Source organism: Ranitomeya variabilis, chromosome 5 (genome assembly GCF_051348905.1).
Source record: "Ranitomeya variabilis isolate aRanVar5 chromosome 5, aRanVar5.hap1, whole genome shotgun sequence".
NCBI lineage: Eukaryota > Metazoa > Chordata > Amphibia > Anura > Dendrobatidae > Ranitomeya > Ranitomeya variabilis.
The window spans coordinates 217,030,813-217,058,756 of NC_135236.1; the positions used below are offsets into that span (position 1 = coordinate 217,030,813).

General features: G+C 43.2%; 2 protein-coding genes across 4 annotated transcripts in view; one reads left to right on the plus strand and one right to left on the minus strand.

The window, feature by feature from the left end:
• Positions 1 to 740, plus strand: part of PIGB (phosphatidylinositol glycan anchor biosynthesis class B) — a 64,656-nt gene extending 63,916 nt beyond the window's left edge. For both annotated transcript variants that reach the window (XM_077263780.1, XM_077263777.1), the window contains exon 12: positions 146 to 740. In XM_077263780.1, coding sequence (XP_077119895.1) covers positions 146 to 265 — 120 coding nt within the window. In that variant the 3' untranslated portion in view covers positions 266 to 740. The remainder of the gene's footprint in view (positions 1 to 145) is intronic.
• CCPG1 (cell cycle progression 1) overlaps positions 494 to 27,944 on the minus strand; it is a 95,995-nt gene continuing 68,544 nt past the window's right edge. For both annotated transcript variants that reach the window (XM_077263775.1, XM_077263776.1), the window contains exons 8-10: positions 13,892 to 14,017; positions 2,548 to 3,869; positions 494 to 1,084 (exon numbers count right to left, since the gene is read on the minus strand). In XM_077263775.1, coding sequence (XP_077119890.1) covers positions 904 to 1,084; positions 2,548 to 3,869; positions 13,892 to 14,017 — 1,629 coding nt within the window. In that variant the 3' untranslated portion in view covers positions 494 to 903. The remainder of the gene's footprint in view (positions 1,085 to 2,547; positions 3,870 to 13,891; positions 14,018 to 27,944) is intronic.

Consider the following 27,944-nt stretch of genomic DNA (forward strand, 5'->3'; position numbering starts at 1 on the left):
TAATCAATGTGGCCTGACAGGTGTGAGGGAGAACTAGAAAGTTGCATCAAATACTTACATGTATACAAGTGAATGGATAGAATTCAATGGTGTTACTGTTTTTCTAATCCGACCTTTAAAGTTACAGAATGTCCTGTTTTATTAGGGAATAAGCCCATTTCTGAAAACAAACCATTATGTGAGGACTGTGTCGGTATTCCATACTCATCTACCAGAAGGTCGAACTGGAAGCCACATATATATGTATGAACGGCAAGTGAAATAATGACCTAGACTTCATTGGACCAATGATGGATTTCTGGACCACTGGATAAGATGGAGGATCAGTATTACACAGCTGTGACTGCCATTTCTTCAAGACCTTGACTGTTTCTCAAAATTTATATCCATGGATTCACTGTGACTGTAAAATAATCCGGCTGCAGAAGTGACGCGAGCAGCTTAGCTCTATCCTTGTGTGTGTATATATGTACAAATGAACATACAGAAAACATTTTAAATAAAAGGTTTTTTATTTTTTAATTCAGTTTTTATCATCTTACAAACAATGAGAGAACAATGCTGAACGGCAGGAAGATGCCGGAGAGAAGTAAGAACAGTTAAATGAGTAACCAGCATTTCATTAGAAACAGGTGAACGCTGCACAGGTAATAGCACAACAGACAGACACAATTACTTAGGATTCAGAGATCATAGAGGACTCATGCGAGAAGGTGAAAAGTAATCTGTTCATTACTAAATCAAACATTAGCAAAGCTGAGATCGCACAACAGAGAACACCAGACACAGCGGCAGGATAAGATGTCCGTGTCCACGGCACTGACAGCAGTAGCTACCCAGTCACGTGGTGCCTATCCTGCTCCTAATCATAGCTATGTCTTTAAGATATAAATCGATCCATGCTCAATATTTAGGATCAAACGGCAGCTGCCCCAATTCTATTTCAAAATTTGCCATCTGTCTTCCATTGGCACGCCCATGCTTACTCCATTTACCTTCTTGCTTATCTCTTGACTGCTGCTTCTCCTCTTCCTTTCTATTTTTACTTTCGGTGTTCTTGTAAGGAGGTACTTTTCCTGGTTTTCTACAAGCAAATAATGCTAAAATTATAAACAGGAATGGTTTTTATTGATAACCTTATTTAACCTCTGTATGTCCAAACTGCATTCATGAAAAGTGGTCATCCAAAACACACAAGATAAAAAAAGGCAGGGGAGTATGTGCAAGGAGCATAGAAACACTGGTAGAGCATACAAAAGGTGTTTTCGGAAAACCCCTGTCCCCAGGTGAAGCTTGTTGTTAAAAAACAAACAGAGCCTTACTCAACCTCCCCAAATCCAGGGTTGAGTCTTTGACCCTTATCCCAGTGCCTGTTATTGCCTGCAGCACTGACACCGTGTTGACAGCGCTGCAGCCAATCGGTGAACTCAGTGGCTTGTGTCAACTAATCTGTCAAAGCAGCTGAGCCCAGGTGCCGGCTGCAGAGCTGTCAGTGTGATGTCAGACACTGACAGCAGCATCAGAGACTACTACTGGACCTGGAGAGTTTTGAGGAAAAGCAAAGTTTGTTTTAAAAACAGACTACGACTGGGGACAGGTGTTTTTCAAAACCAGAAAACACCTATAAATCCATCCTGAAATAATGGTAAATCCACACACAACAGATCTGCTGTAAGAAAAAGTTCACAAGAAAGTTGCAGGGAAATCTACACCAAGTCATGCAGATTTATCTCTACTGATCAAGTCAGCTGGTTGTTTGAACCCTGTGCCAAAACTTCCCTGATCCTTTGCGGCTCTCTTCTCAACCAGCTGCAGAGGTGACTAGTAAAAGCATGCCGGTGTGGTTAGAAAACAGACTGACGTGGAACCAGGGAAGCATTTAGCTTTTAGAATATTCTTTGCACCTTTGAACTTCACCACAGGTTATCCACAACACATTACCTGCGGATACAATTTTTTTAATTATCTTCACGGTTATCAATGGGGAAAATCTGCAATAAATCTGTGTACATTCTGCAAAAGAGATTGAATGCTGTAGCTTAAAAAAATGCATTCACCTTTCCTTTGTTCGCAGCTAAAATAGAGAGCAGCTTGATGAAACGGTCTTTCTAAAAAATTACACTTTATATTAGATGGATATTTATCTAAATAGTAACCATATAACACAATCTCCAAAATACCATCATCTACCTTGGCTTCAAATGGCAAAATCAGCTGCTTGCCATGGATGCTGCATGTCTCACAGCAGACATCTTGGCATAAACATTTAGAAAGGGATTGTATCTGATCTTCTAATTACATGTACTGATTTACCTTTCTTAGGTTTTAATTCCTCTTAAAATATTGCCAATTGTAATATGTATAGTTTTGTTGCTGTTACACGCGAAATTCAATCTAACTGCAACGGTGTTCAAAATGAAAGTTTGAAACCACATATCCCAAGCACCCCAAAAATTGTGTAGTCGTATAAGCTATGTGTAATAACTTTGCAAATAATAGGTCTGACAATAAAAGAACCAACAATGAAATGTTAACACATCTACCAACCTTGATCCATATGGTGCTGAATAAGTATTCCCAAAATAATGTCTGTACACAAACTCGTCCAGATCTTCAAAGACCGCACCAGTGCTCGACTGATACTCCTTAATGTCTTCAAGATAATCCTCAACATTTCTCACAAAATCAGTGAAAAGCATCTGATCATGAATGAAAACTCCATTTAGAAAAAATCTATTGATGAACTGTTCTAGTTCTTCCCAGTGTTGGAAGTTGTCTACTTGCTCCTGTAAATATACTTGCATCAAGTCATTGAACTCTTCTACTCTCACAGGGTCCAAAACTTTGTTGAAGAGGCTGATGGACTCCTGGTGAGCACAGTCGTAAACTCCAGAGCAGCCCTTTTTATTGGGATAATGCTTGATAGTCTCATCATTGGATTTCCAGCTAGCTGTACCTTCAAACTGTTCCTGGCTTTGGTCTTGTGGATCTTCATATTCATGGTGACTGGCTGTTGCCTTCTTAGGATACATCCTCTCAGTATCAGGCTTGTACTCACGGCGCACTGTTCGAGCTCCCTTCGTTTCTTCCCTCCTCTTTTCTCCATGTTTCCTATTGCGGTTTTTATCAAACATACCTCTAGTGGTGTCTTTAAAGTGCCTGAAAGTATTTTTTACAGAATCTGAGAACTTCTTCAAATTCTCCTTCACGGCTTCTTTTGCTTGTTTGATCTTTTCCTTGTGATGTCTCACAAAATCCTTGGTAGAGTTCTTCATGGCATCAAAGGTATCTTTCACAGAAGTAAAGAATGTATCCTTTGCTTTTGTTTTACCTTTTGATTTTCCGGCTTCCAGTTTATCATTTTGTTCCTTGGTTTCAATATAAAGTCTTTCCCACAAATCTGATCTCTGTTGTTCAAAATTGAGTTTTCTTTCTAAGTCGGAAAGACGGTCCTTCAAGTTTTCTATCTCATGATCATTTTTGAAGGAGGCTGTAGATCTCCTCTTACTTATTTCCTCAAGTTCTACTCTTAAAGAGTCAGTAATTGTCCGCTCATTATCCAACTCTTTTTTTAATAGCTGGGCTTCGTTTAAAAGGTTCTCCTTCTGTGTTCGGAAATCACGAATCTTTTGCCTTTCCTCCTTCAGATGTTCTTTTAGCTTCTGATTCTCTACCAGTATGATCTCGTTCTTTCCCTTCTCATCAAGGTTTCTGATCTGCTCTCGTAGTTTCCAGAGCTCCTCTTTCAGAGAATATAAAGCTTGTTCCTCTTTCTCTAAGGATTCCCTTAGATGTTGGTTTTCCAGTGCAAGGTTTTTATTTTGTACCTCAGTAGTTTTCAGGCTGGTTGCTAGGTCATTCGTCTCTAGCTGAAATGTTAAAACAAAAATGGATTACTTCATTACAAATTACAAACATATGCAGTTATCACAGCTGTCTTATTATTGAAGCCATAATGCTGTGTCAGCTCTGATGACAAAAGGTGAACAGCTTTTAATCCCACCCCTCCCCATTAATTTATAGCTAGGGTCCAGTGGAAAATAATTAAAATCGGACTTCTTTAACTTTCCTAGCTAATTATATTTTAGTATTCTAGTGAAATTAACCTGTTCCCATCAGACCAATTTTTAAGTTTCAGTGTTTTCGTTTCTTCCCTTTCCTTCCCTAACACAAAGGACCTCAGGAATGTGCACCTCCTATGCCGATATCAGAGATGGACAGGGTTACCCTCAGCAATCAGGGCCTAGCTGAAATTGCTGCTGTTGCATGAAATGCCAGCTGTGCAACAGCTTCCAGGTATTGTGCAGGTGCAGCTTCTGAGCCCGCTCCATACACCCACACCTGGTATTTAACATACATGTATGTCATATGTGGCAAAGGAAAAATAGGTTTCTAATTAACTGCTCTCTAACAAGGCATCAGCTTTGACTTGGGTTACTATAATATTGGCTTCATTGCCACCACAGCTATGGGAAGAAGGAAGACATCCTAGAACACATCAGTGGAAGAAGATGGTTAAAAACTTAAATCTCTTCAATGCAGAGAAAACAACTAAATTTGTTCAAGCAATCTGGTAAAAAAAACAGGAGAGTGTCCAGTCAGACACTAGATCCAGTAATAAAAAGGCTGTACAAGTGGCTGATGCAACCAAACCAGTGTGGCCAATCCAGGTTAAAGACTAGATGGCTCTATAGTCTAATAAATCAAGTCAGAGGACTTGGAGATAATGCAAAGAGTGAATGGAGACACCACCATGAAGGTGGGGAGGTGGAGGCAATGGCTTTCAACATGAATGATACCCCCTGAGTTCTGACACCTTCTAAATCCAGTCAAAGACCTTTTCAGACAAGCATGGAGTGTAATAAATGCACCATATTTGTACGGTCTTTAAAGTGGATACCCTCTCGTCTCAGACGTCTCCTAAATAAGGTACCCTGAACATGTAACAGATGTGATCACCTGCCACCCCCAGCACAATGTGACTATAGTAATTTTTTATACAGACCATTGTAACAATGGAGGATGGTTAATTAAAAGACTTAAAATAAAAGTTCTGCAATTGTGGCCTCAGATTTGACCCAGCCAAAGATTGACTTCCTGTAGCACTAAATCTGTTTACCAGGGGCAGTTTATGCAGGCACCCCAAAAATGCCATGTTGGGAGGAGTATGGCCATTCATTTAATTCAGTAAAATGGACTGTGCATCTAGCATGCTCGCACTATTACGCACAACTGTATGTTGAACTATTTGTTGGCTACATATCTCACATACAAAATACAGTTTGTGCTCAGTAGAGCTTATATGAGGCCTTTTGTTCTGATATGGGTTTATGACCATTTTGGTAACTGTGCTAGACCTGATCAGATTTGTTATACAACTTTAAACCCATCAAGTACCAGTATGTTTAATCTGAAAGAACCAGGGGTTTCCAGTCAGCATTCCCATTGTTAACAACCATACATATGAAATAAATATTCTGCATAGTCTCCGCAGGGAAGAAGCATAACTTAAGCTTCTGACAGTCCTAATGCGGTGTCATCCAGAGTAATTTACATCTGGATCTGAGCCTCCTCTGAAAACCAGGCTGGCTTAAAGGGAACCTGTCAGCAGGATTGTGCACAGGAACCTACAGACAGTGTCAGGTCGGTGCCGTTATATTGATTACAATGATACCTGGGTGATGAATCCGTGTTGTGGTTTAATCTTTACTTGTAGTTTTAAGTTAATGATATGCTCGTGCTCCGGGGTGGCGTGTGGGGGTTGTCATGTGGTGCTCTGCTTAGCTGTTCACTAGTATGGCTTCTGATATGCATGATTGCATGTGCACTGTGTATATAATTCATTTGTTTGCTGTTCTCCTGATATTTAAAGGGAACCTGTCACCACGTTTTTGGAAGATGGGATAAAAATAGCGTTAAATAGGGGCAGAGGTGGGCGTTACATTAGTGTGTGTGTTATGCGTTTATTACCCACCTAAGTTGCCGAAATAACTTTGCAAAGTCTCCGTTTTCGCCTGTCAATCAGGCTGGTCAGGTCACATGGGCGTGGTGTCTTCACCCAGATTTGGCGTAGTTTTCCGTTGGTGGCGTAGTGGTGTGCGCATGCCCAAAGTCCGGAATCCTCTTCCAGGGGATTTAAAATAGCGCGGTGTTCGTTATTGCATTGGTGATCGGTGGGCGCGGCCATCTTCCTTTGGCCGCGCGTGCGCAGAAGCGGCGCTCTGCTGGCCGCGGCTTCAGGAAAATGGCCGCCGGATGCCGCGCGTGCGCAGATGGATATCGCGGCGGCCATTTTCCTGAAGCCGCGGCCAGCAGAGCGCCGCTTCTGCGCACGCGCGGCCAAAGGAAGATGGCCGCGCCCACCGATCACCAATGCAATAACGAACACCGCGCTATTTTAAATCCCCTGGAAGAGGATTCCGGACTTTGGGCATGCGCACACCACTACGCCACCAACGGAAAACTACGCCAAATCTGGGGGAAGACAACGCCTATGCGACCTGACCAGCCTGATTGACAGGCGAAAACGGAGACTTTGCAAAGTTATTTCGGCAACTTAGGTGGGTAATAAACGCATAACACACACACTAATGTAACGCCCACCTCTGCCCCTATTTAACGCTATTTTTATCCCATCTTCCAAAAACGTGGTGACAGGTTCCCTTTAAAGAAAAAAAAATCCATTTGAAAATGGCGCCCGCCGCGCCTGCGCAGTAGCAGCCATCAGTAATCCGATAGCTGCTACTGAGCAGGCACCAGCTTGCTAGAGAAAAAAAACGATTTCCTCCTCCAAGATGGTGGAACCTGCGCAGTAGCAGCTATCGGAGATCACTACTATAGCTGCTACTGCGCAGGCACCATTTTCAAACATTTTTTATGAATATCAAGAGAACAGCAAACAAATGAATTATATACACAGTACACATGCGATCAGGCTGCAGCGCAGGTGCCACGGCCGGCGGCTGCCTGCAGAAGGGTTTTTTTATCCCCCAATATAATGAATATTATACAGTGGGGCAAAAAAGTATTTAGTCAGTCAGCAATAGTGCAAGTTCCACCACTTAAAAAGATGAGAGGCGTCTGTAATTTACATCATAGGTAGACCTCAACTATGGGAGACAAACTGAGAAAAAAAAATCCAGAAAATCACATTGTCTGTTTTTTTATCATTTTATTTGCATTTTATGGTGGAAAATAAGTATTTGGTCAGAAACAAAATTTCATCTCAATACTTTGTAATAAATCCTTTGTTGGCAATGACAGAGGTCAAACGTTTTCTGTAAGTCTTCACAAGGTTGCCACACACTGTTGTTGGTATTTTGGCCCATTCCTCCATGCAGATCTCCTCTAGAGCAGTGATGTTTTTGGCTTTTCGCTTGGCAACACGGACTTTCAACTCCCTCCAAAGGTTTTCTATAGGGTTGAGATCTGGAGACTGGCTAGGCCACTCCAGGACCTTGAAATGCTTCTTACGAAGCCACTCCTTCGTTTCCCTGGCGGTGTGCTTTGGATCATTGTCATGTTGAAAGACCCAGCCATGTTTCAACTTCAATGCCCTTGCTGATGGAAGGAGGTTTGCACTCAAAATCTCACGATACATGGCCCCATTCATTCTTTCATGTACCCGGATCAGTCGTCCTGGCCCCTTTGCAGAGAAACAGCCCCAAAGCATGATGTTTACACCACCATGCTTTACAGTAGGTATGGTGTTTGATGGATGCAACTCAGTATTCTTTTTCCTCCAAACACGACAAGTTGTGTTTCTACCAAACAGTTCCAGTTTGGTTTCATCAGACCATAGGACATTCTCCCAAAACTCCTCTGGATCATCCAAATGCTCTCTAGCAAACTTCAGCGGGCCCGGACATGTACTGGCTTAAGCAGTGGGACACGTCTGGCACTGCAGGATCTGAGTCCATGGTGGCATAGTGTGTTACTTATGGTAGGCCTTGTTACATTGGTCCCAGCTCTCTGCAGTTCATTCACTAGGTCCCCCCGCGTGGTTCTGGGATTTTTGCTCACCGTTCTTGTGATCATTCTGACCCCACGGGGTGGGATTTTGCGTGGAGCCCCAGATCGAGGGAGATTATCAGTGGTCTTGTATGTCTTCCATTTTCTAATTATTGCTCCCACTGTTGATTTCTTCACTCCAAGCTGGTTGGCTATTGCAGATTCAGTCTTCCCAGCCTGGTGCAGGGCTACAATTTTGTTTCTGGTGTCCTTTGACAGCTCTTTGGTCTTCACCATAGTGGAGTTTGGAGTCAGACTGTTTGAGGGTGTGCACAGGTGTCTTTTTATACTGATAACAAGTTTTAACAGGTGCCATTACTACAGGTAATGAGTGGAGGAAAGAGGAGACTCTTAAAGAAGAAGTTACAGGTCTGTGAGAGCCAGAAATCTTGATTGTTTGTTTCTGACCAAATACTTATTTTCCACCATAAAATGCAAATAAAATGATAAAAAAACAGACAATGTGATTTTCTGGATTTTTTTTTCTCAGTTTGTCTCCCATAGTTGAGGTCTACCTATGATGTAAATTACAGACGCCTCTCATCTTTTTAAGTGGTGGAACTTGCACTATTGCTGACTGACTAAATACTTTTTTGCCCCACTGTATATATATCAGTTTTGAGATAAACAACAACCACAAGACCGCTTTCATCACCCAGGTATCATTTTAATCAGTATAATAATGTCGTGTGTAGGTTACTGAGCACAATCCTGCTGACAGGTTCCCTTTAACAATTGGCCTCAAGCATCCAATGTCTGGGGTTTATTATACATTCAGAATACTTCACAGCATGTCTCCCATAAACTCATCAAATTCAGAAAGTCACTGAATTGTAAGAAGTAGATTGTGTGAAATAATTTAATGTATTAATACATTTAAGTGTTTTATTGTAAGTCCTCTATAGTTATGGAACCATCTGATCTTGCCCAAACTAATGTGCTCCATAAGCCACATGAACAAAAAAAAGAAATACCGTATATACTCGAGTATAAGCCGAGATTTCCAGCTCATTTTATTAGGCTGAAAGTGCCCCTCTCGGCTAATACTCGAGTCATTGTCGCAGGGGTGTTGGCGGGGGAGGAGGAGCGGCGGCTGTGACATACTCCCCTGCTCCTGGCGCGGTCCCTGCATCTCTTATGGTCTCCGGGCGCTGACAGCTTCTTCCAGCGTTGAGCGGGCACATGGTACCGCTCATTACAGTAATGAATATGGATGTGACTCCACTCCTATAGGGGTGGAGCCGCATATTCATTACTGTAATGAGCGGTACCATGTGACCGCTCAACGCTGGAAGAAGCTGTCAGCGCCCGGAGAACCAGGGACCGCGCCGGGAGCAGGTGAGTATAATGGGGAGGGGGAGCACTGCGCGATATTCACCTGTCCTCGTTCTGGCGCAGCTCTGTCTTTTGCGTCCTCTGCAGTGACGCTCAGGTCAGAGGGCGCAATGACGTGGTTAGTCCACGCCCTCTGCCTGAACGTTAGTGCAGAGGACGCAGAAGACAGACACAGCGGCGTTGGAACGAGGACAGGTGAATATTGCAAGTGCCGGGTGCCTGAGCGACGAGAGGTGAGTATGTCATTTTTTTTTCTTTTTTTAATCGCAGCAACAGCATATGGGGCAAATATCTTTATGGAGCATCTTATGGGGCCATATTCAATGTTTGTGCAGCACTATATGGGGCAAATATCTTTATGGAGCATCTTATGGGGCCATAATCAACGTTTGTGCAGCACTACATAGGGCAAATATCTCTATGGAGCATCTTATGGGGCCATAATCAACGTTTGTGCAGCACTATATGGGGCAAATATCTTTATGGAGCATCTTATGGGGCCATCCTCCTCCTTCTTGACCTGTCCTCTGCTTTCGACACAGTCGATCACTGCCTACTGCTACAGATTCTTTCTTCCCTTGGCATCAAAGACCTCGCCCTGTCCTGGATTGCCTCATACCTATCCAACCGCACATTTAGCATTTCCCACTCCCACACTACCTCCTCATCCCGCCCTCTCTCTGTTGGAGTCCCTCAAGGCTCTGTCCTAGGACCCCTACTTTTTTCCATCTATACCCTTGGCCTAGGACAACTCAAAGTCCCATGGTTTCCAGTACCACCTGTATGCAGACGACACTCAGATCTACCTCTCTGGCCCAGATGTCACCTCCCTACTGTCCAGAATCCCGAAGTGTCTGTCAGCCATATCCTCCTTCTTCACCTATCGCTTCCTAAAACTCAATGTAGACAAAACCGAATTCATCATCTTTCCCCCACCTCACGTATCCCCCCTACCCAATCTATTTATTATGGTGAACGGCATCACGCTCTCTCCCGCTCCTGAAATCCGCTGCCTCGGAGTAACTCTTGACTCTGCCCTGTCCTTCAAACCTCACGTCCAAGCTCTTGCCACCTCCTGTCGCCTCCAACTCAAAAATATTGCCAGAATCCGTTCCTTCCTCAGTCCACAATCTACCAAAACTCTTGTGCATGCTCTCATCATCTCCCGCCTCGATTACTGCAACACCCTCCTCTGTGGCCTCCCCGCTAACTCTCTTGCACCACTCCAGTCTGTCCTCAACTCTGCTGCTCGCCTAATCCACCTCTCTCCTCGCTACTCCCCTGCTTCTCCCCTCCGCAAATCCCTCCACTGGCTCCCAATCCCCCAACGAATCCAGTTCAAACTACTAACACTGATCTACAAAGCCATCCACAACCTGTCCCCTCCCTATATCTCTGAACTAATCTCCCACTATCTTCCCTCACGTAATCTTCGTTCATCCCAAGACCTCCTACTCTCCTCCACACTTATTCGTTCCTCACACAATCGCCTCCAAGATTTCTCCCGAATATCCCCCATCCTCTGGAATTCCATGCCTCAACACGTCCGATTATCCACCACCCTCGGATCCTTCAGACGGAACCTGAAAACCCATCTCTTCAGGAAAGCCTACAGCCTACAATAACCGAGCCGCCGCCTCACCACCGCCAGAGCCGCCGCCGCCTCACCCCTACCTTCTGTCTTTTCCCCACTATCCCATAGAATGTAAGTCCGCAAGGACAGGGTCCTCTCCCCTCTGTACCAGTGTGTCACTGTAAACCTGTTTACTGTAAATGATATCTATAACTCTGTATGTAACCCCCTTTCTCATGTACAGCACCATGGAATTAATGGTGCTATATAAATACAGTGGGGCAAAAAAGTATTTAGTCATTCAGCAATAGTGCAAGTTCCACCACTTAAAAAGATGAGAGGCGTCTGTAATTTACATCATAGGTAGACCTCAACTATGGGAGACAAACTGAGAAAAAAAAATCCAGAAGATCACATTGTCTTTTTTTTTATCATTTTATTTGCATATTATGGTGGAAAATAAGTATTTGGTCAGAAACAAACAATCCAGATTTCTGGCTCTCACAGACCTGTAACTTCTTCTTTAAGAGTCTCCTCTTTCCTCCACTCATTACCTGTAGTAATGGCACCTGTTTAAACTTGTTATCAGTATAAAAAGACACCTGTGCACACCCTCAAACAGTCTGACTCCAAACTCCACTATGGTGAAGACCAAAGAGCTGTCAAAGGACACCAGAAACAAAATTGTAGCCCTGCACCAGGCTGGGAAGACTGAATCTGCAATAGCCAACCAGCTTGGAGTGAAGAAATCAACAGTGGGAGCAATAATAAGAAAATGGAAGACATTCAAGACCACTGATAATCTCCCTCGATCTGGGGCTCCACGCAAAATCCCACCCCGTGGGGTCAGAATGATCACAAGAACGGTGAGCAAAAATCCCAGAACCACGCGGGGGGACCTAGTGAATGAACTGCAGAGAGCTGGGACCAATGTAACAAGGCCTACCATAAGTAACACACTACGCCACCATGGACTCAGATCCTGCAGTGCCAGACGTGTCCCACTGCTTAAGCCAGTACATGTCCGGGCCCGTCTGAAGTTTGCTAGAGAGCATTTGGATGATCCAGAGGAGTTTTGGGAGAATGTCCTATGGTCTGATGAAACCAAACTGGAACTGTTTGGTAGAAACACAACTTGTCGTGTTTGGAGGAAAAAGAATACTGAGTTGCATCCATCAAACACCATACCTACTGTAAAGCATGGTGGTGGAAACATCATGCTTTGGGGCTGTTTCTCTGCAAAGGGGCCAGGACGACTGATCCGGGTACATGAAAGAATGAATGGGGCCATGTATCGTGAGATTTTGAGTGCAAACCTCCTTCCATCAGCAAGGGCATTGAAGGTGAAACGTGGCTGGGTCTTTCAACATGACAGTGATCCAAAGCACACTACCAGGGCAATGAAGGAGTGGCTTCGTAAGAAGCATTTCAAGGTCCTGGAGTGGCCTAGCCAATCTCCAGATCTCAACCCTATAGAAAACCTTTGGAGGGAGTTGAAAGTCCGTGTTGCCAAGCGAAAAGCCAAAGACATCACTGCTCTAGAGGAGATCTGCATGGAGGAATGGGCCAACATACCAACAACAGTGTGTGGCAACCTTGTGAAGACTTACAGAAAACGTTTGACCTCTGTCATTGCCAACAAAGGATATATTACAAAGTATTGAGATGAAATTTTGTTTCTGACCAAATACTTATTTTCCACCATAATATGCAAATAAAATGATAACAAAACAGACAATGTGATTTTCTGGATTTTTTTTTCTCAGTTTGTCTCCCATAGTTGAGGTCTACCTATGATGTAAATTACAGACGCCTCTCATCTTTTTAAGTGGTGGAACTTGCACTATTGCTGACTGACTAAATACTTTTTTGCCCCACTGTAAATAATAATAATAATAATCATCAACGTTTGTGCAGCATTATATGGGGCAAATACCTTTACGGAGCATCTTATGGGGCCATAATCAACGTTTGTGTAGCACTATATGGGGCAAATAGCTTTATGGAGCATCTTATGGGGCCATTATCAACGTTTGTGCAGCATTATATGGGGCAAATGTCTCTATGGAGCATCTTATGGGGCCATAATCAACATTTGTGCAGCATTATATGTGGCAAATATCTCTGGAGCATCTTATGGGGCCATAATCAACGTTTGTGCAGCACTATATGGGGCAAATAGCTTTATGGAGCATCTTATGGGGCCATTATCAACGTTTGTGCAGCATTATATGGGGCAAATGTCTCTATGGAGCATCTTATGGGGCCATAATCAACGTTTGTGCAGCATTATATGGGGCAAATATCTTTATGGAGCATCTTATGGGGCCATAATCAACATTTGTGCAGCATTATATGGGGCAAATGTCTCTATGGAGCATCTTATGGGGCCCTTATTAACCTTTATGCAGTACTGTATGGGGCAAATGTGTCTATGGAACATCTTATGGGGCCATTATTAACCTTTGTGCAGCATTATATGGGGCATATTTTAATATGGAGCATCTTATGGGGCCCATCATGAACTGTATGGAGCATCTTATGGGGCCCATCATAAACTGTATGGAGCATTATATGGGGCGTATTTTGTATGGAGCATCTTATGGGGCCCATCAAACTGTATGGAGCATTATATGGGGCATATTTTGTATGGAGCATCTTATGGGGCCCATCATGAACTGTATGGAGCATTATATGGGGCTCCTGATTCAATATGGATATTCAAAAACACTTAACCTACTGATTTCTCAATTAATTTTACTTTTATTGGTACCTATTTTTATTTTTGAAATTTACCGGTAGCTGCTGCATTTTCCACCATAGGCCTATACTCGAGTCATTAAGTTTTCCCAGTTTTTTGTGGCAAAATTAGGGGTCTCGGCTTACACTCGGGTCGACTTATACTCGAGTATATACAGTACTTAGTTAACCTTAGCTTTTTCGAGTTGTAAAACATGGCAATATAGTAAGCACCTTTAGGTCATTCTCTTTCTGTTTAAGTATGTGGTTTTCTTTGGTAATTTTGTCCATCACATCTTCAAGAGACAGGACCATATCTTCTCTCTCTTCTAGGTCTTCTGTAAGCTGTTCAAAAACTTCCTGTAAATACAGAAGCAATTAAACTGATATTTCTTGTAATTCTGAAATATTGGTATTGCAAGAAAAGCAGTAAAAGCTATTTATCAGTAGCTTCCTATACAAATGCTGTATGTTATGTAAGACAAGAAGCCACTCTCCACATCTTCTACTCATGTTGCATCCCATTTCTTAACTAGGCCTTTCACAACTTACCAGCTCTCCTACACATGAAGATGGGAATACACTGGACCTCATCTTCTTCAGAGTTTGCCCAGTGTATGATTTCACCAACTCCCCTCTTACGCTATCTGACCACAACGTTCTTTCCTTCACTGTCAAAATTAGTTGCTCCACTCAGGACATCCCTACATATCACATATCCAGAAATCCACGTGCCATCAATGCCCAGCGACGTGTGAATAATGTGCAGTCACTACTGGCCCCAATCTCCTCCCTCTCATGTTCCAACTCCGCTTTGAAACATTACAAGCCTCTGAAAAAGTGCCCTTGATGAAACAGCACCCCCTACCCCTACACACACAGGAAAACCCGCCACAGGGGACGGCAAGCCTGGCACATGCTGCAAACACGTTTTCTCCAGCAGTGTTCTAGGTGTGCCGAATGTGTGTGGAGAATATCTTTTTTGGCATTTTGAATTTATCCATTATAAGTTTGTGCTCAAAATATATCGCTTTAGCTTTGCCCTTTATCTTGCCAAACAAGCCTACTTCATCACATCACTAACAATCCAAAATGACTGACACTTTTCACTCTCTCCTCAGTCCTAAAGTGCAGCACTCCATCACCAACCTCTGTGCTGACAATCAATCCACTTATGGCCAATTTTTTCCCAATCTAGTAATTGCATGAATCATCTCCTCTCCCACAATTCATCAAGTTCAGTTTCCATCTTTGAACCAATCACATAAGAAAAAGTTGTTACCATGCTCCTAGCTTCTCCTCACCCTACTACCTGCACCAGTGACCCTACGCCCTCTCACCTTCAGTCCTCAGCTGTCACTACCTACCTAACAAATATTTAACCACTCTTTCTTCTGGTATCTTTCCCTCTTTATTCAAACATGCTGTCATAACCCAGTTAATTAAAAAAAAAAAAAACAACTATCCCTTGACTAGAACTGCTCTGCTAACTACAGACATGTCTATAATCTCCTCTTTACAGTGGCTTGTGAAAGTATTCACCCACCTGGCAGTTTTTGTGTTTTGCATCAGTTCATGTTAAGAACATGCCTACAACTGTGAAAATTTGTTTGTTTTTTTAACGCAAATCAACAAATAGGACAACTGAAAAGTGCATAACTATTCACCCCCCTGAAGTCAGTATTTTGCAGAGCCTCCTTTTGTGGCAATTACAGCTGCAAGTTGCTTTGAATAAGTCTCTATGAGCTTTCTAAATCTTGCCACTGGGATTTTTGCCCATTACTCAAGCAAAACTACCCCAGCTCCTTCAAGTTTATTTATTTTCCTCTGGTCAACAGCAATCTTCAAGTCTGACTACAGATTCTCAATTTGATGAAGGTCTGGGCTTTGGCTAGGCCACTCCAAAACATTTACATGTTTCCCCTTAAACCACTTGAGTGTTGCTTTAGCAGTATTCTTTGGGTCATTGTCTTGTTGGAAGTTGAACCTCCACCCCAGTCAAGAATATCCCTGTATTTTGCGCCATCCATTTTCCCCTCGACTCAAACCATTTTCCCTGTCCCTGCTGCCAAAAAACAGACCCACAGAATGATGCTGCAACCTCCATGTTTCACTGTGTGGATGGTACTCTTGATGTGATGATGAGCTGTATTGGCTTGATGCCAGACATAGTGTTTACCAGTTTGCAGCATTTACTAATTTTTGTCTCATCTGACCACAGCACCTTCCTCCATACATTTGGGGAGTGTCCCACATGTCTTTTGACAAACTCAAAATGAGTCTTATAATTTTTGTGTCTAAGTAAAGCTTTTTTTCTGCCTGCTCTGCCATAGAGGCCACCTCTATGGAGTGTACGGCTTATTGTGGTCATATGGACAGATACTCCAGTCTCTGCTTGGAAATTCTGCAGCTACTTCAGGGTTATCTTTGGATTCTGTGTTGCCTCTCTGATTAATGCCTTCCTTGCCCGGGCTGAGTTTTGGTGGGCGGCCTTCTTTTAGCAGGTAAGTCTTGGTACCGTGTTCTTTCCATTTGCTGATAATGGATTTGATGGTGCTTCCTGGGATCAGAGATTGGGATATTTTTTTTTTAATAACCCAACCCTGACTTGTACTTCTCAACAACTTTGTCACTGACATGTTTGGAGATCTCTTTAGTCTTCATGGTGTTGTTTGGTTAGTGGTGCCTCTTGCTTAATGGTGTGGCAGTTCAGAAAAAGTGTGTATATACTGACAGACCATGTGACACTTTTGACAGGACGAACACCTGTGTGCAATCTAAGCATGTGACTTAATAAGTTAATTGCTTGCTTCAGAAATTTTTAGGGGCTTCATGCGCGCCCCCGCCATGAGAATGGGTCCCCCTTACCCAGCGCCGCCCCAGACCGCTTGAAAGGAGCCCTCCAGCCCTGGCACTTACCCGGAGAGGCCGCCGGGTGGTAGGTAAGGCAGCTTGCTGCAGGTCCTCCTGTGCTGCTGCTGGTTTGGACAGTGCAGGGATAGGGGGGAAAACCCTCAATCCACCATCCCTTTAGAAGGGAGGTGGAGAGGGACCGTCCGCCTCCTTGTACCATCCGCTTTAACAGTGGAGGTGCAGTGGGGGCTGCTCTGACGCCACGAGGCGGGCCTCTGTACATCCAAGGGGTTAATCTCCTAGGATGGGACAGGGCTGAATGTCCGGCAATAGGCCTGGCTCCGGAGGAGAGTACATGGAGGCGACGCTCCATGTGCTCATCCGTTAAAGGTGTGGGGAGATCTGTGCCCTTGAAGGGACCCATCGCCCCTAAGAATCAGCTCAGGTGTGGCATCCCACGTCGCAAAAGAGGATACGGATAGGCGACACTCTCCGTGCTTGCCTGTTGATGGTCCGGAGAGATCAGAGCCTTGAAAGGATCCGTTGCCCCTTCATTAAATTGTAAAATATAAATTCAAAAATGTAAAAATTGTAAAAATAAAATGAGCTTTTGGTCTGAATAGCAGACCCGTCCGTGTGCCTCCTACGGACACTAAGCATGAACTGGTTCTCTGGGAGCCAGCAGGAGGGTGTATACTGCAGAAGAGGAGCTAACTTTCTTTGTATCACTTAGTGTCAGCCTCCTAGTGGCAGCAGCATACACCCACGGGCTGTGTCCCCCAATGAGGCAAAGGAGAAAGGGGTGAATACATATGCACATGCCAATTTTTAGTTATTTGATCCCATACATTTAATTTATGCCTATATTTTTATCGCTTCACTGGCAGACTATTTAGTGCAGATGCATCACACACAAAAGGGGTTACAAAAGTATTTAAACACAGGTTGTAATGTAATAAAATAGGTAAAAAGCCAAGGGGGTGAATACTTCAGCAAGCCACTGTAACTTCTGCACGCTTGGTCTGCTCTGTATCTAATCTCAAAAAGCCAAGGGGGTGAATACTTCAGCAAGCCACTGTAACTTCTCTACGCTTGGTCTGCTCTGTATCTAATCCGCCATCTCTCAGATAACTCTTCTGAACCCTTTACACTCTACAGAAACGTCCCTTATGCTTCTTTCACACTTCCGTCGTTTGGCCTCCGTCGCAAAGCGTTGTTTTGGAGAAAGAACGCATCCTGCAAAGTTGCCCGCAAGATGCATTTTTTCTCCATAGACTTGTATTACCGAAGCATCGCGACGTATGGACACACGTGCCATACGTCATGCACTGGATGCGTCGGTATTTGGCGGACCGTCGCAGCGAAAAAACGTTCAAGGGAACGTTTTTTCGTACGTCAAGTCCTGCATTTTGAACTGTGCAGGCGCGGCTGGAACTCCACCCCCTCCTCCCTGGGACTTCACAATGGGCAGCGGACGCGTCGAAACACTGCGTTCGCTGCCCACAATGTGCAAAAAATCACCACTGTCCGTCAGTACGTCGCGCCGACGCTTTGTGACGGCCCTGTACCAATGGAAGTGTGAAAGAAGCCTTACTAAAGTCTCCAACACTCTACTTACAGATAAATCTAATGGCCACTACTCTCTGCTGATTCTCCTGCATCTTTCTGCAGTATTTGACCCTATTGCCCACCAGCTCCTCCTCACTATGCTCCGCTCTGTCTCAAGGACACCATTCTCTCTTGGCTCTCCTCCTACCACTCTGATCGTCCTTTCAGTGTATCAATTGATGGCTCTTCTTCCCCTACTTTCCCCTTATTGTTGGGGTTCCTCAGGGTTCAGCCCCCTTCTACTCTCTATAAACCACCCCTCCTGGAAAAATCAACAGATTTGGTTTTCAGTTTCATCCCTATGCTAATGACAAATTATACACAGTCTCCAGTCAGCAATTCTGCATTATTACATAATACCAGTGATTGTCTGTCCGTTATCTCTAACATTATGTCCTCCCTCTATCTGAAACTGAATCAAAAACTTTAATTGTGTTTCCTCCTTCTTCTAATCTACTTAAACCTGATAGTATTTCTGTGAGTGGCTCAACTACAGTTCCCAAGCAACACACTCTGTCTTGAGGTTATATTTGAGTCAGATATTTCCTTTATTCCCTATATAAAAACATTCCAAGAATTCAACCTTACCTTATTTCCACTAATCATTCTCCTTCTTAGTAAACACTCCCATCTCTAATCTATACTGAATGCAACAGCCAGAGTAATATTTCTGTCCAGTCACTACACTGATGCCTCCACACTGTGCCAGCCATTGCACTGATTATATTGTACTCAGTAGCAGATGGGTAAACTTATCACTCTCACCCAAAAAACTCTTCACAGTTCTGCACTGCCCTACATTTGTTCCCTCCGCTCTGTTTACCACCTAACCCGTGTTCTTTGTTCCACCAATGACTAAACACTGTAATCTCCTACAATCCGAACTTTTCACTCACATCTCCAAAACTTCTGTCATGCTGCACCAGTTCTCTGGAATGCACTACGGTAGACAATCAAATTCATTCCCAGTATACACAGTTTAAGTGTGCTCTAAAAAACACATTTCATTAGACTGGCCTATCACCTCACCACACTAATTAACTATTCTGTGTTCTCCCTTCCTAACTTTTCTTCACAATCTGGACACTTCTATAATTTGTTCTCATAACCTCCATGCACTCAGTAGCACTTTGTATCTGAACTTGTACAGATACTGACGGATGGCTGTTTCTTGCAGCATTATTTGAATACCCTTATTATATTGATGGTTGCGCCATACAAGCACATTATGGGTCACCCCTATTTGCTCACAGATTGTAACCTCATTCCTCTTTGTATTTGATGAATTATGTGTTACTCTGTAATGTCTTGTTTGTACATGTCCCCTCTGAATTGTAAAGTGCTGTGGTGATATAGAAATAAAAATGATCATTGTAATATCAAGAAGTTTTCACCATTTCACGTTCAAATTCAAAATGCCCACCCCTTCTTTGAAAGTAGAGAGCACCCTTTAGTTGGCTGATCTCACCGACTTTAGCAAGTATCTTCAAAATTCATCTAATGAGTATGGTCACCTTTAGAGAGGACTCATCACAGTGAGTGCAGTGATGAGACCCACACGGCTGCACAGGATACTATGCTCAGAAATCACCTACTCTCCATTCTACAATTCTAGAACCCATGCTTGAAATGCATTTCTCATTGATCCAACACATTATCAAGGTAATCACTGGACCAGCTTAGGGCACTTAAAGGGGTTTTCTGGTGAAAAGAATCCACTGGATAGGTGTTGACTTATGAATCAGTTGGGTTACGACTGCAGAGACCCTCACCGATTGTCAGAACAGGGCACTTTTACCCCTTTCAGACTGAAGGAGGGGAGGTGCACATGATCAGCTATTGCTTCATCATTCTCTACAAGGTTGCGGAGAACTGCGGCTCAACTTTCTCCAGCCGTCCCAAAGAGAATGAATGGAGTGGAGAGCTTCATTCTGAAGGGAATTAAAATGGGTTTGGTAATCTGTGGGGCCCATTGGTTGGACTCCCTACCAGTCTAAGTTATGACCTATCATGTGGTTAGGCAACAAATTGGCTGTGTGGTCTGATAGACTGAAACAATATGCTAGAGAGGACCGCTCGGATGGTGGGCGGACCCTCAGGAATACCCCCTCGCAAGTTCAGCGTAGAGGCCGTTCTTCTGATAGTAATCAGGAGGGGGAACAGGATGAGTTAACTCTTAAACAGGCCTCTAAACAACTAATGCAGGCTATCTCCTTAACCAGATCCTCTCTTACTAAAAAGATAGAAGATGTACACACTGAGGTGGGCCGTCTGAGACTAGATATGCAGGCTATGGGAGGACGCATCACGGAGGTTGAAACAAGAGTGTCACAAATAGAAGATACCATTACGCCCATGGAGGCTAAATTGACAAAGGTGGCTGGCTCCATAAATGCCTGGAAACAAAAAGCGGATGACTTGGAGAACAGACTGCGTCGGAATAACATTCGTATTATTGGTTTACCGGAGCGCTCGGAGCGCCAACGACCTGAGGAATTCCTGTAGAACTGGCTCAAAACCTCTCTGGAAGGTGAATTCTCCTCAACCTTCTCTGTGGAGAGGGCCCATAGGGTCCCCACGAAGCCCCTTTCCCCTGGAGCTCCTCCGAGACCTTTTTTGGCGCGTATTCTTAACTGCAAAGATAGAGATGCTATCCTACGTATGGCACGGCAAAAGAGCCCTATCAAGTTCCACAATCCCACAATCTCGATCTTTCCAGACTTCTCCATGGAGCTTCAGAAGCAGTGGGCACGGTTCCTGGAAATTAAGAAACAACTCAGAGATCGGAATGTTGTATACTCCATGCTTTATCCTGCTCGCCTGCAGATCGCTCATGAGGGTTCCTCTATATTCTTCACCGATCCGGGGGAGGCGGCTGAGTGGCTATGGGTCCACGGGGTGTCCAATGTTAAAACATCCTAATGTACTTGAGTGGATGATTATATAATGAAGCTTTCTATGTGGGTGTCTAACCTACCAACAATACCGAACGCTTAATTTAGCGAGGGTATCCCCGTTTTCATCCGATTATAGAAGCATGGGACTATGATCCTACAATGTTTGGTTTTTGGTTTGTTCCTTTTTCTATGTTTGTTTCATAGGTAAAAATCGCCACCAACAGATCTCTCGGCCTCTATGTGTAGTCCCTAGGTTTTACCCGGACAATACTGTTTACTATATTGTGATGAGTGAGTATGGGGTCTGAAATAACAAACATGACCTGGAATGTGCGTGGCATCAAATCTCCCTGAAAAAAAATTAAGATATTCTCACAGATCAAGCGCTACCACCCACACGTTGTAGCGTTGGTCGAGACACATCTGACTAGGGACACGGCCTGGTGTGTACAGAAACCGTGGGTGCAATGGTCCATACATGCGTTTCACACTAGTTACTCGAGAGGGGTCTCACTGTTAATTCACAGAGACGTTAGATGGGAGATGAGGGAGGCTAGGAGGGATTCTGAAGGTCGGTTTGTATTTGTACATGCGCTAATCAACTCTCGTGAATATGTCATATTATGTATTTACAACCCTCCTCCAGCTAATTTATCGATACTTCGGATGGCAATGAGCTTTGCCTTAAGCTTTCCGGACGCAAACATCATCTGCATGGGAGATTTTAATCTGGTCATGGATACCCGCTTGGACAGGCTGAGACTAGATGACGATGTGGTGGGGGAGCCCTCCTCTCAGGCTCCATCCCAATTGACTTCATTTATGGAGGGAAGTGGTTGGTTGGATTTGTGGAGAACACGTCATCGAGGGGTAAAAGGCTATACATGTCACTTGTCTACCAGACGGTCTCTCTCTCGCCTAGATTATATATTTGGATCTGTAGGATTGGCAACATGGGTGGATAGTGTTGAACATGGCAACAGGGGAATATCGGACCACAGTCCGGTCGTTCTTAAACTTAAATTTGGGCAATCAAATGGCGGCATAGTATGGAAATTGATTCCATTTTGGCTCAAGTTGATAGATTCCAATGATAGAACTGTGAACCAGCTGAAAGGCTTCATTTTATCTCACTCGGAGCCCCAGAGTACTAATATATTTTGGGATGCCCTTAAGGCATATCTAAGGGGGTGTCTATCCTCTACAGTATCTTACATAAAAAGGGTGACCTCGAGGGAGGATGACGAGATGGAGCAACGACTAAAAGACTCGGAGTCCGCATATATATCTGACCCAACTAATGGTAATAGACTTGAGTGGCTAACATCCCAGAGGCTATATGTTCAACATACAGACACTAAATCTAAACGTAAACTATTTTTTACTCGCCAATCCTATTTTGAATTGGGAAACCAGGCTAGCAAATTTTTGGCTTTCTTGGTACGCCAACACAATGTCTCCAATACTATATTACAGATTCGAACACCAGACCGGTCATTAGTGTCCTCAAATGAGGAGATACTTTGCTGTTTTCACAATTATTATAAGTCGCTATATACTTCTAAGTGTGACTTTGATATTTCTGAGAACCTGGATTATTTATCAGATGTAACATTTCCCCTATTGACCCCAGCTCAGCGAGCCTTTATGGACGGAGTTTACTTTGGAGGAGGTTGAGAATGCGTTGATGGATATGGCCTCTGGGAAGGCCCCTGGTCCAGACGGGTTTCCCATTGAATTATACAGGAAGTATCATGATATATTGGCACCACTCTTATTGAAAGTGTTCCGGGGGGTGTGGGAGGAGGGTTCTATGCCGGACACATTTTACGATGCAAACATCATTATACTAAAAAAGGAGGGGAAGGACCCATTGGAATGTGGATCTTACAGGCCTATCTCACTGGTAAATGTAGATTATAAAATCTTTACCAAAATCCTAGCTACAAGATTGAATTCGATCATACTCGACCTTATATATCCAGACCAAACGGGTTTTATGCCGGGCAAAAATACCTCTATCAATATTAGACGGGTCCAATCAGTAGTCCAGTATAGCTCATTGTTACCAGATAACTCCTGGGCACTGGCATCGCTGGATGCGGCCAAGGCCTTTGACTCTCTTGAGTGGCCCTTCCTGTCAGCATGTTTGAAGAGGTATGGCTTTGAGGATAAATTTTTGAAATGGGTGGGTCTATTATATATGAAACCCAAGGCCCGTATAATTGTTAACGGCTCCATCTCTAAATCCTTCTCACTATACACTGTGTTCCAAATTATTATGCAAATTGGATTTAAGTGTCGTAAAGATTTAATTGTTTTGTCTTTCAAATAAACTTGTGGATGGTATTGTGTCTCAGGGCTCAATGGATCACTGAAATCAACCTGAAACACATGTGATAATTAGTTTTCCAGGTGATTCTAATTAAAGGAAAACTACTTAAAAATGATGTTCCACATTATTAAGCAGGTCACAGGTTTCAAGCAATATGGGAAATAAAAAGGATCTCTCTGTTGCTGAAAAGCATCAAATAGTGCAATGCCTTGGTCAAGGGATGAAAACAATAGATATTTCCCGAAAACTTAAGCGTGATCATCATACTGTGAAGAGATTTGTGGCTGAATCTGAGCACAGACGTGTTCGTGCTGATAAAGGCAGAATGAGGAAGGTTTTTGCCAGTCAAGTTCTTCGGATTAAGAGAGCAGCTGTTAAAAAGCCATTACAAACCAGCAAACAGATATTTTAAGCTGCTGGTGCCTCTGGAGTCCCTCGAACTTCAAGGTGTAGGATCCTTCAAAGGCTTGCTGTGGTGCATAAACCTACTATTCGGCCACCCCTAAACAGTGTTCACAAGCAGAAACAGTTGCAGTGGGCCCAGACATACATGAAGACTAATTTTCCAACAGTCTTGTTTACTGATGAGTGTCGAGCAACTTTGGATGGTCCAGATGGATGGAGTAGTGGATGGCCACCATGTCCCACCAAGGCTGCGACATCAGCAAGGAGTGAAGAAGTCATGTTTTGGTCCGGAATCATGGGGAAACAGCTGGTAGGGCCCTTTAAGGTTCCTAAAGGTGTGAAAATGACCTCTGCAAAGTACATAAAGTTTCTGACTGACAACTTTCTTCCATGGTATAAAAAGGAGAATCGTGCCTTCAGAGCAAAATCATCTTCATGCATGACAATGTACCATCTGATGCTGCAAAGAATACCTCTGAGTCATTGGCTGCTATGGGCATAAAAGGAGATAAACTCATGGTGTGGCCACCATCTTCCCCTGACCTCAACCCTATAGAGAACCTTTGGAGTATAATCAAGCAAAAGATCTATGAGGGTGGGAGGCAGTTCACACCAAAACAGCAGCTCTGGGAGGCAATTCTGACTTCACGCAAAGAAATACAAGCAGAAGCTCTCCAAAAACTCACAAGTTCAATGGATGCAAGAATTGTGAAGGTGATATCAAAGAAGGGGTCCTATGTTAACATGTAACTTGGCCTGTTAGGATGTTTTGGAGTTAAATAGCTTTTTTGTTCAGTGAATGTGACCTCCTAATGCCGCAAATTCCACAAATTAGCAATTTCAGTTTTTAAAAACATATCAAATGTTTAGAAATTATACTGTGCCTAATAATTTGGAACAGTGCATTTTGAGTTTTTATTCATTTTGGAGATTATACTGTTATCATTGGGAGGTTTCTCAATAAAATTCAATGTATATTCTAACGGGTGATGACTTTTATTAGACTAACTGTCATTTGCCCCAACCTTTTAGGAAAATCTGAGAAAAATGTAATTTGCATAATAATTTGGAACATAGTGTATAGAGGGACCCGCCAGGGGTGCCCCCTCTCCCCGGCCCTCTGCGCCCTTGCGATAGAGGCCCTGGCGTTACGTATAAGGTCCTCTGTTGATATTAAAGGTATAAATATAGCTGGTCGTGTGGACACTATTGGTCTATATGCTGATGACATGGTGATATTTATGGATGAGGCGGAGGTGACATTACCGCGGGTAATTGCCACTATAGATAAATTTAGTAGTCACTCGGGCCTTTATATAAATTGGGATAAGTTGGCGTTGATGTCCCTCTCCCATAATCCATTGCCCGGCCTTGGGACCCTTTCCTACCTCCCTATTCTACCCAGTTTTAAATACTTGGGTATACATATCTCTCAAGGTAGTAGATCTGATCTACAACTTAATATACTCCCGTTGTTAGAATTAGTTAAACTTAAATTTGCAGCTTGGAGCAAACTTCCGCTGTAGCCGGCCGTGTCAACTTAATCAAAATGATATTGCTCCCCAAGCTCAGTTACTGCCTTCAACACAGTGCTGTGCTGATCCCAAAATTCTTCTTTACAAGTCTGAATTCTCAAATCACAACTTTCATATGGGGGAAATCTAGGCCCAAACTTAAGCTGTCTACACTACAGAGATCAAAGCAAGGGGGTGGGGCGGCGTTGCCAGATTTCTATTTATATTATTTGGCTGGTCAGGTCAGAGCTCTTAATAAATGGATGCCCAATAATTACCTTCCCAACTCTGAAAGTCATCTTCTTCAAGCGGCTCAAATGGACTGTCCACTAAACTTTCTAGAATTGGAAAAAATCAATATCCCTCGTATGTTACCTTTGCTTCGCTTGGCGCGGTCGGTTTGGAGGCAAATTAAAAAAACTGTAGGATTTAAAGATATTGTGGCGGAGATGCCCCTGTGGAAAAATGGCTATTTTTCAATTTTATTGAATCACCCGTCCGCTGACTTCTGGATCGGACATGGTGTCTCCTCAATAGGTGATCTGTATGATGGGGGGGTCTTCATGTCTTTTGAGCAATTGCGAACCAAGCATGATATACCAAGATCCCAATTTTTCCGATATCTACAGCTAAGGTCAGCCGTACAATCATATATGAGACAGGCGGGTGCAGGTCGTGCTATATCCTCTCTACCTTTGATAGGAATTCTTAAATCGCATGGCCCCCAAGGTCTTATCTTCTCCCTATATACAGTACCTATATGCTATCTTCGGGAGATGCGTCTACTGTTAACTCTATTAAGGGGAAGTGGGGGGGACTTCTTTCTGATATGCAGGAAGAGGAATGGGAAGACATTCTTGAATCCCCGATTAACCCCTTCACCCCCAAGGGTGGTTTGCACGTTAATGACCGGGCCAATTTTTACAATTCTGACCACTGTCCCTTTATGAGGTTATAACTCTGGAACGCTTCAACGGATCTTGGCTATTCTGACATTGTTTTCTCGTGACATATTGTACTTCATGACAGTGGTAAAATTTCTTCGATATAACTTCGTTTATTTGTGAAAAAAACGAATATTTGGCGAAAATTTTGAAAATTTCGCAATTTTCCAACTTTGAATTTTTATGCCCTTAAATCACAGACATATGTCACGCAAAATACTTAATAAGTAACATTTCCCACATGTCTACTTTACATCAGCACAATTTTGGAACCAAAATTTTTTTGTGTGATGGAGTTATAGGGGTTAAAAGTTGACCAGCAATTTCTCATTTTTACAACACCATTTTTTTTTTTAGGGACCACATCTCATTTGAAGTCATTTTGAGGGGTCTATATGATAGAAAATACCCAAGTGTGACACCATTCTAAAAACTGCACCCCTCAAGGTACTCAAAACCACTTTCAAGAAGTTTACTAACCCTTCAGGTATTTCACAGGAATTTTTGGAATGTTTAAATAAAAATAAACATTTAACTTTTTTTCACACAAAGTTTATTTCAGCTCCAATTTGTTTTATTTTACCAAGGGTAACAGGAGAAAATAGACCACAAAATTTGTTGTACAATTTGTCCTGAGTACGCTGATACCCCATATGTGGGGGTAAACCACTGTTTGGGCGCATGGCAGAGCTCGGAAGGAAAGGAGCGCCATTTGACTTTTCAATGCAAAATTGACTGGAATTGAGATGGGACGCCATGTTGCATTTGGAGAGCCCCTGATGTGCCTAAACATTGAAACCCCCCACAAGTGACACCATTTTGGAAAGTAGACCCCCTATGGATCCTATCTAGATGTGTGGTGAGCACTTTGACCCAACAAGTGCTTCACAGAAGTTTATAATGCAGAGCCGTAAAAATAAAAAATCATTTTTTCACAAAAATGATCTTTTCGCCCCCAATTTTTTATTTTCCCAAGGGTAAGAGAAGAAATTGGACCCCAAAAATTGTTGTGCAATTTGTCCTGAGTACGCTGATACCCCATATGTGGGTGTAAACCATTGTTTGGGCGCAGGGCAGAGCTCGGAAGGGAAGGAGCGCCATTTGACTTTTCAATGCAAAATTGACTGGAATTGAGATGGGACGCCATGTTGCGTTTGGAGAGCCCCTGATGTGCCTAAACATTGAAACCCCCCACAAGTGACACCATTTTGGAAAGTAGACCCCTTAAGGAACTTATCTAGATGTGTGTTGAGCACTTTGACCCAACAAGTGCTTCACAGAAGTTTATAATGCAGAGCCGTAAAAATAAAAAATCATATTTTTTCACAAAAATGATCTTTTCGCCCCCATTTTTTTATTTCCCCAAGGGTAAGAGAAGAAATTAGACCACAAAAGTTGTTGTGCAATTTGTCCTGAGTACGACGATACCCCATATGTGGGGGTAAACCACTGTTTGGGCGCATAGCAGAGCTCGGAAGGGAAGGAGCGATATTTTACTTTTCAAAGCAAAATTGACTGGAATTAAGATGGGATGCCATGTTGCGTTTGGAGAGCCCCTGATGTGCCTAAACATTAAAACCCCCCACAAGTGACACCATTTTGGAAAGTAGACCCCCTAAGGAACTTATCTAGATGTGTTTTGAGAGCTTTGAACCCCCAAGTGTTTCACTACAGTTTATAACACTGAGCCGTGAAAATAAAAATTCTTTTTTTTTTTTTCACAAAAATGAT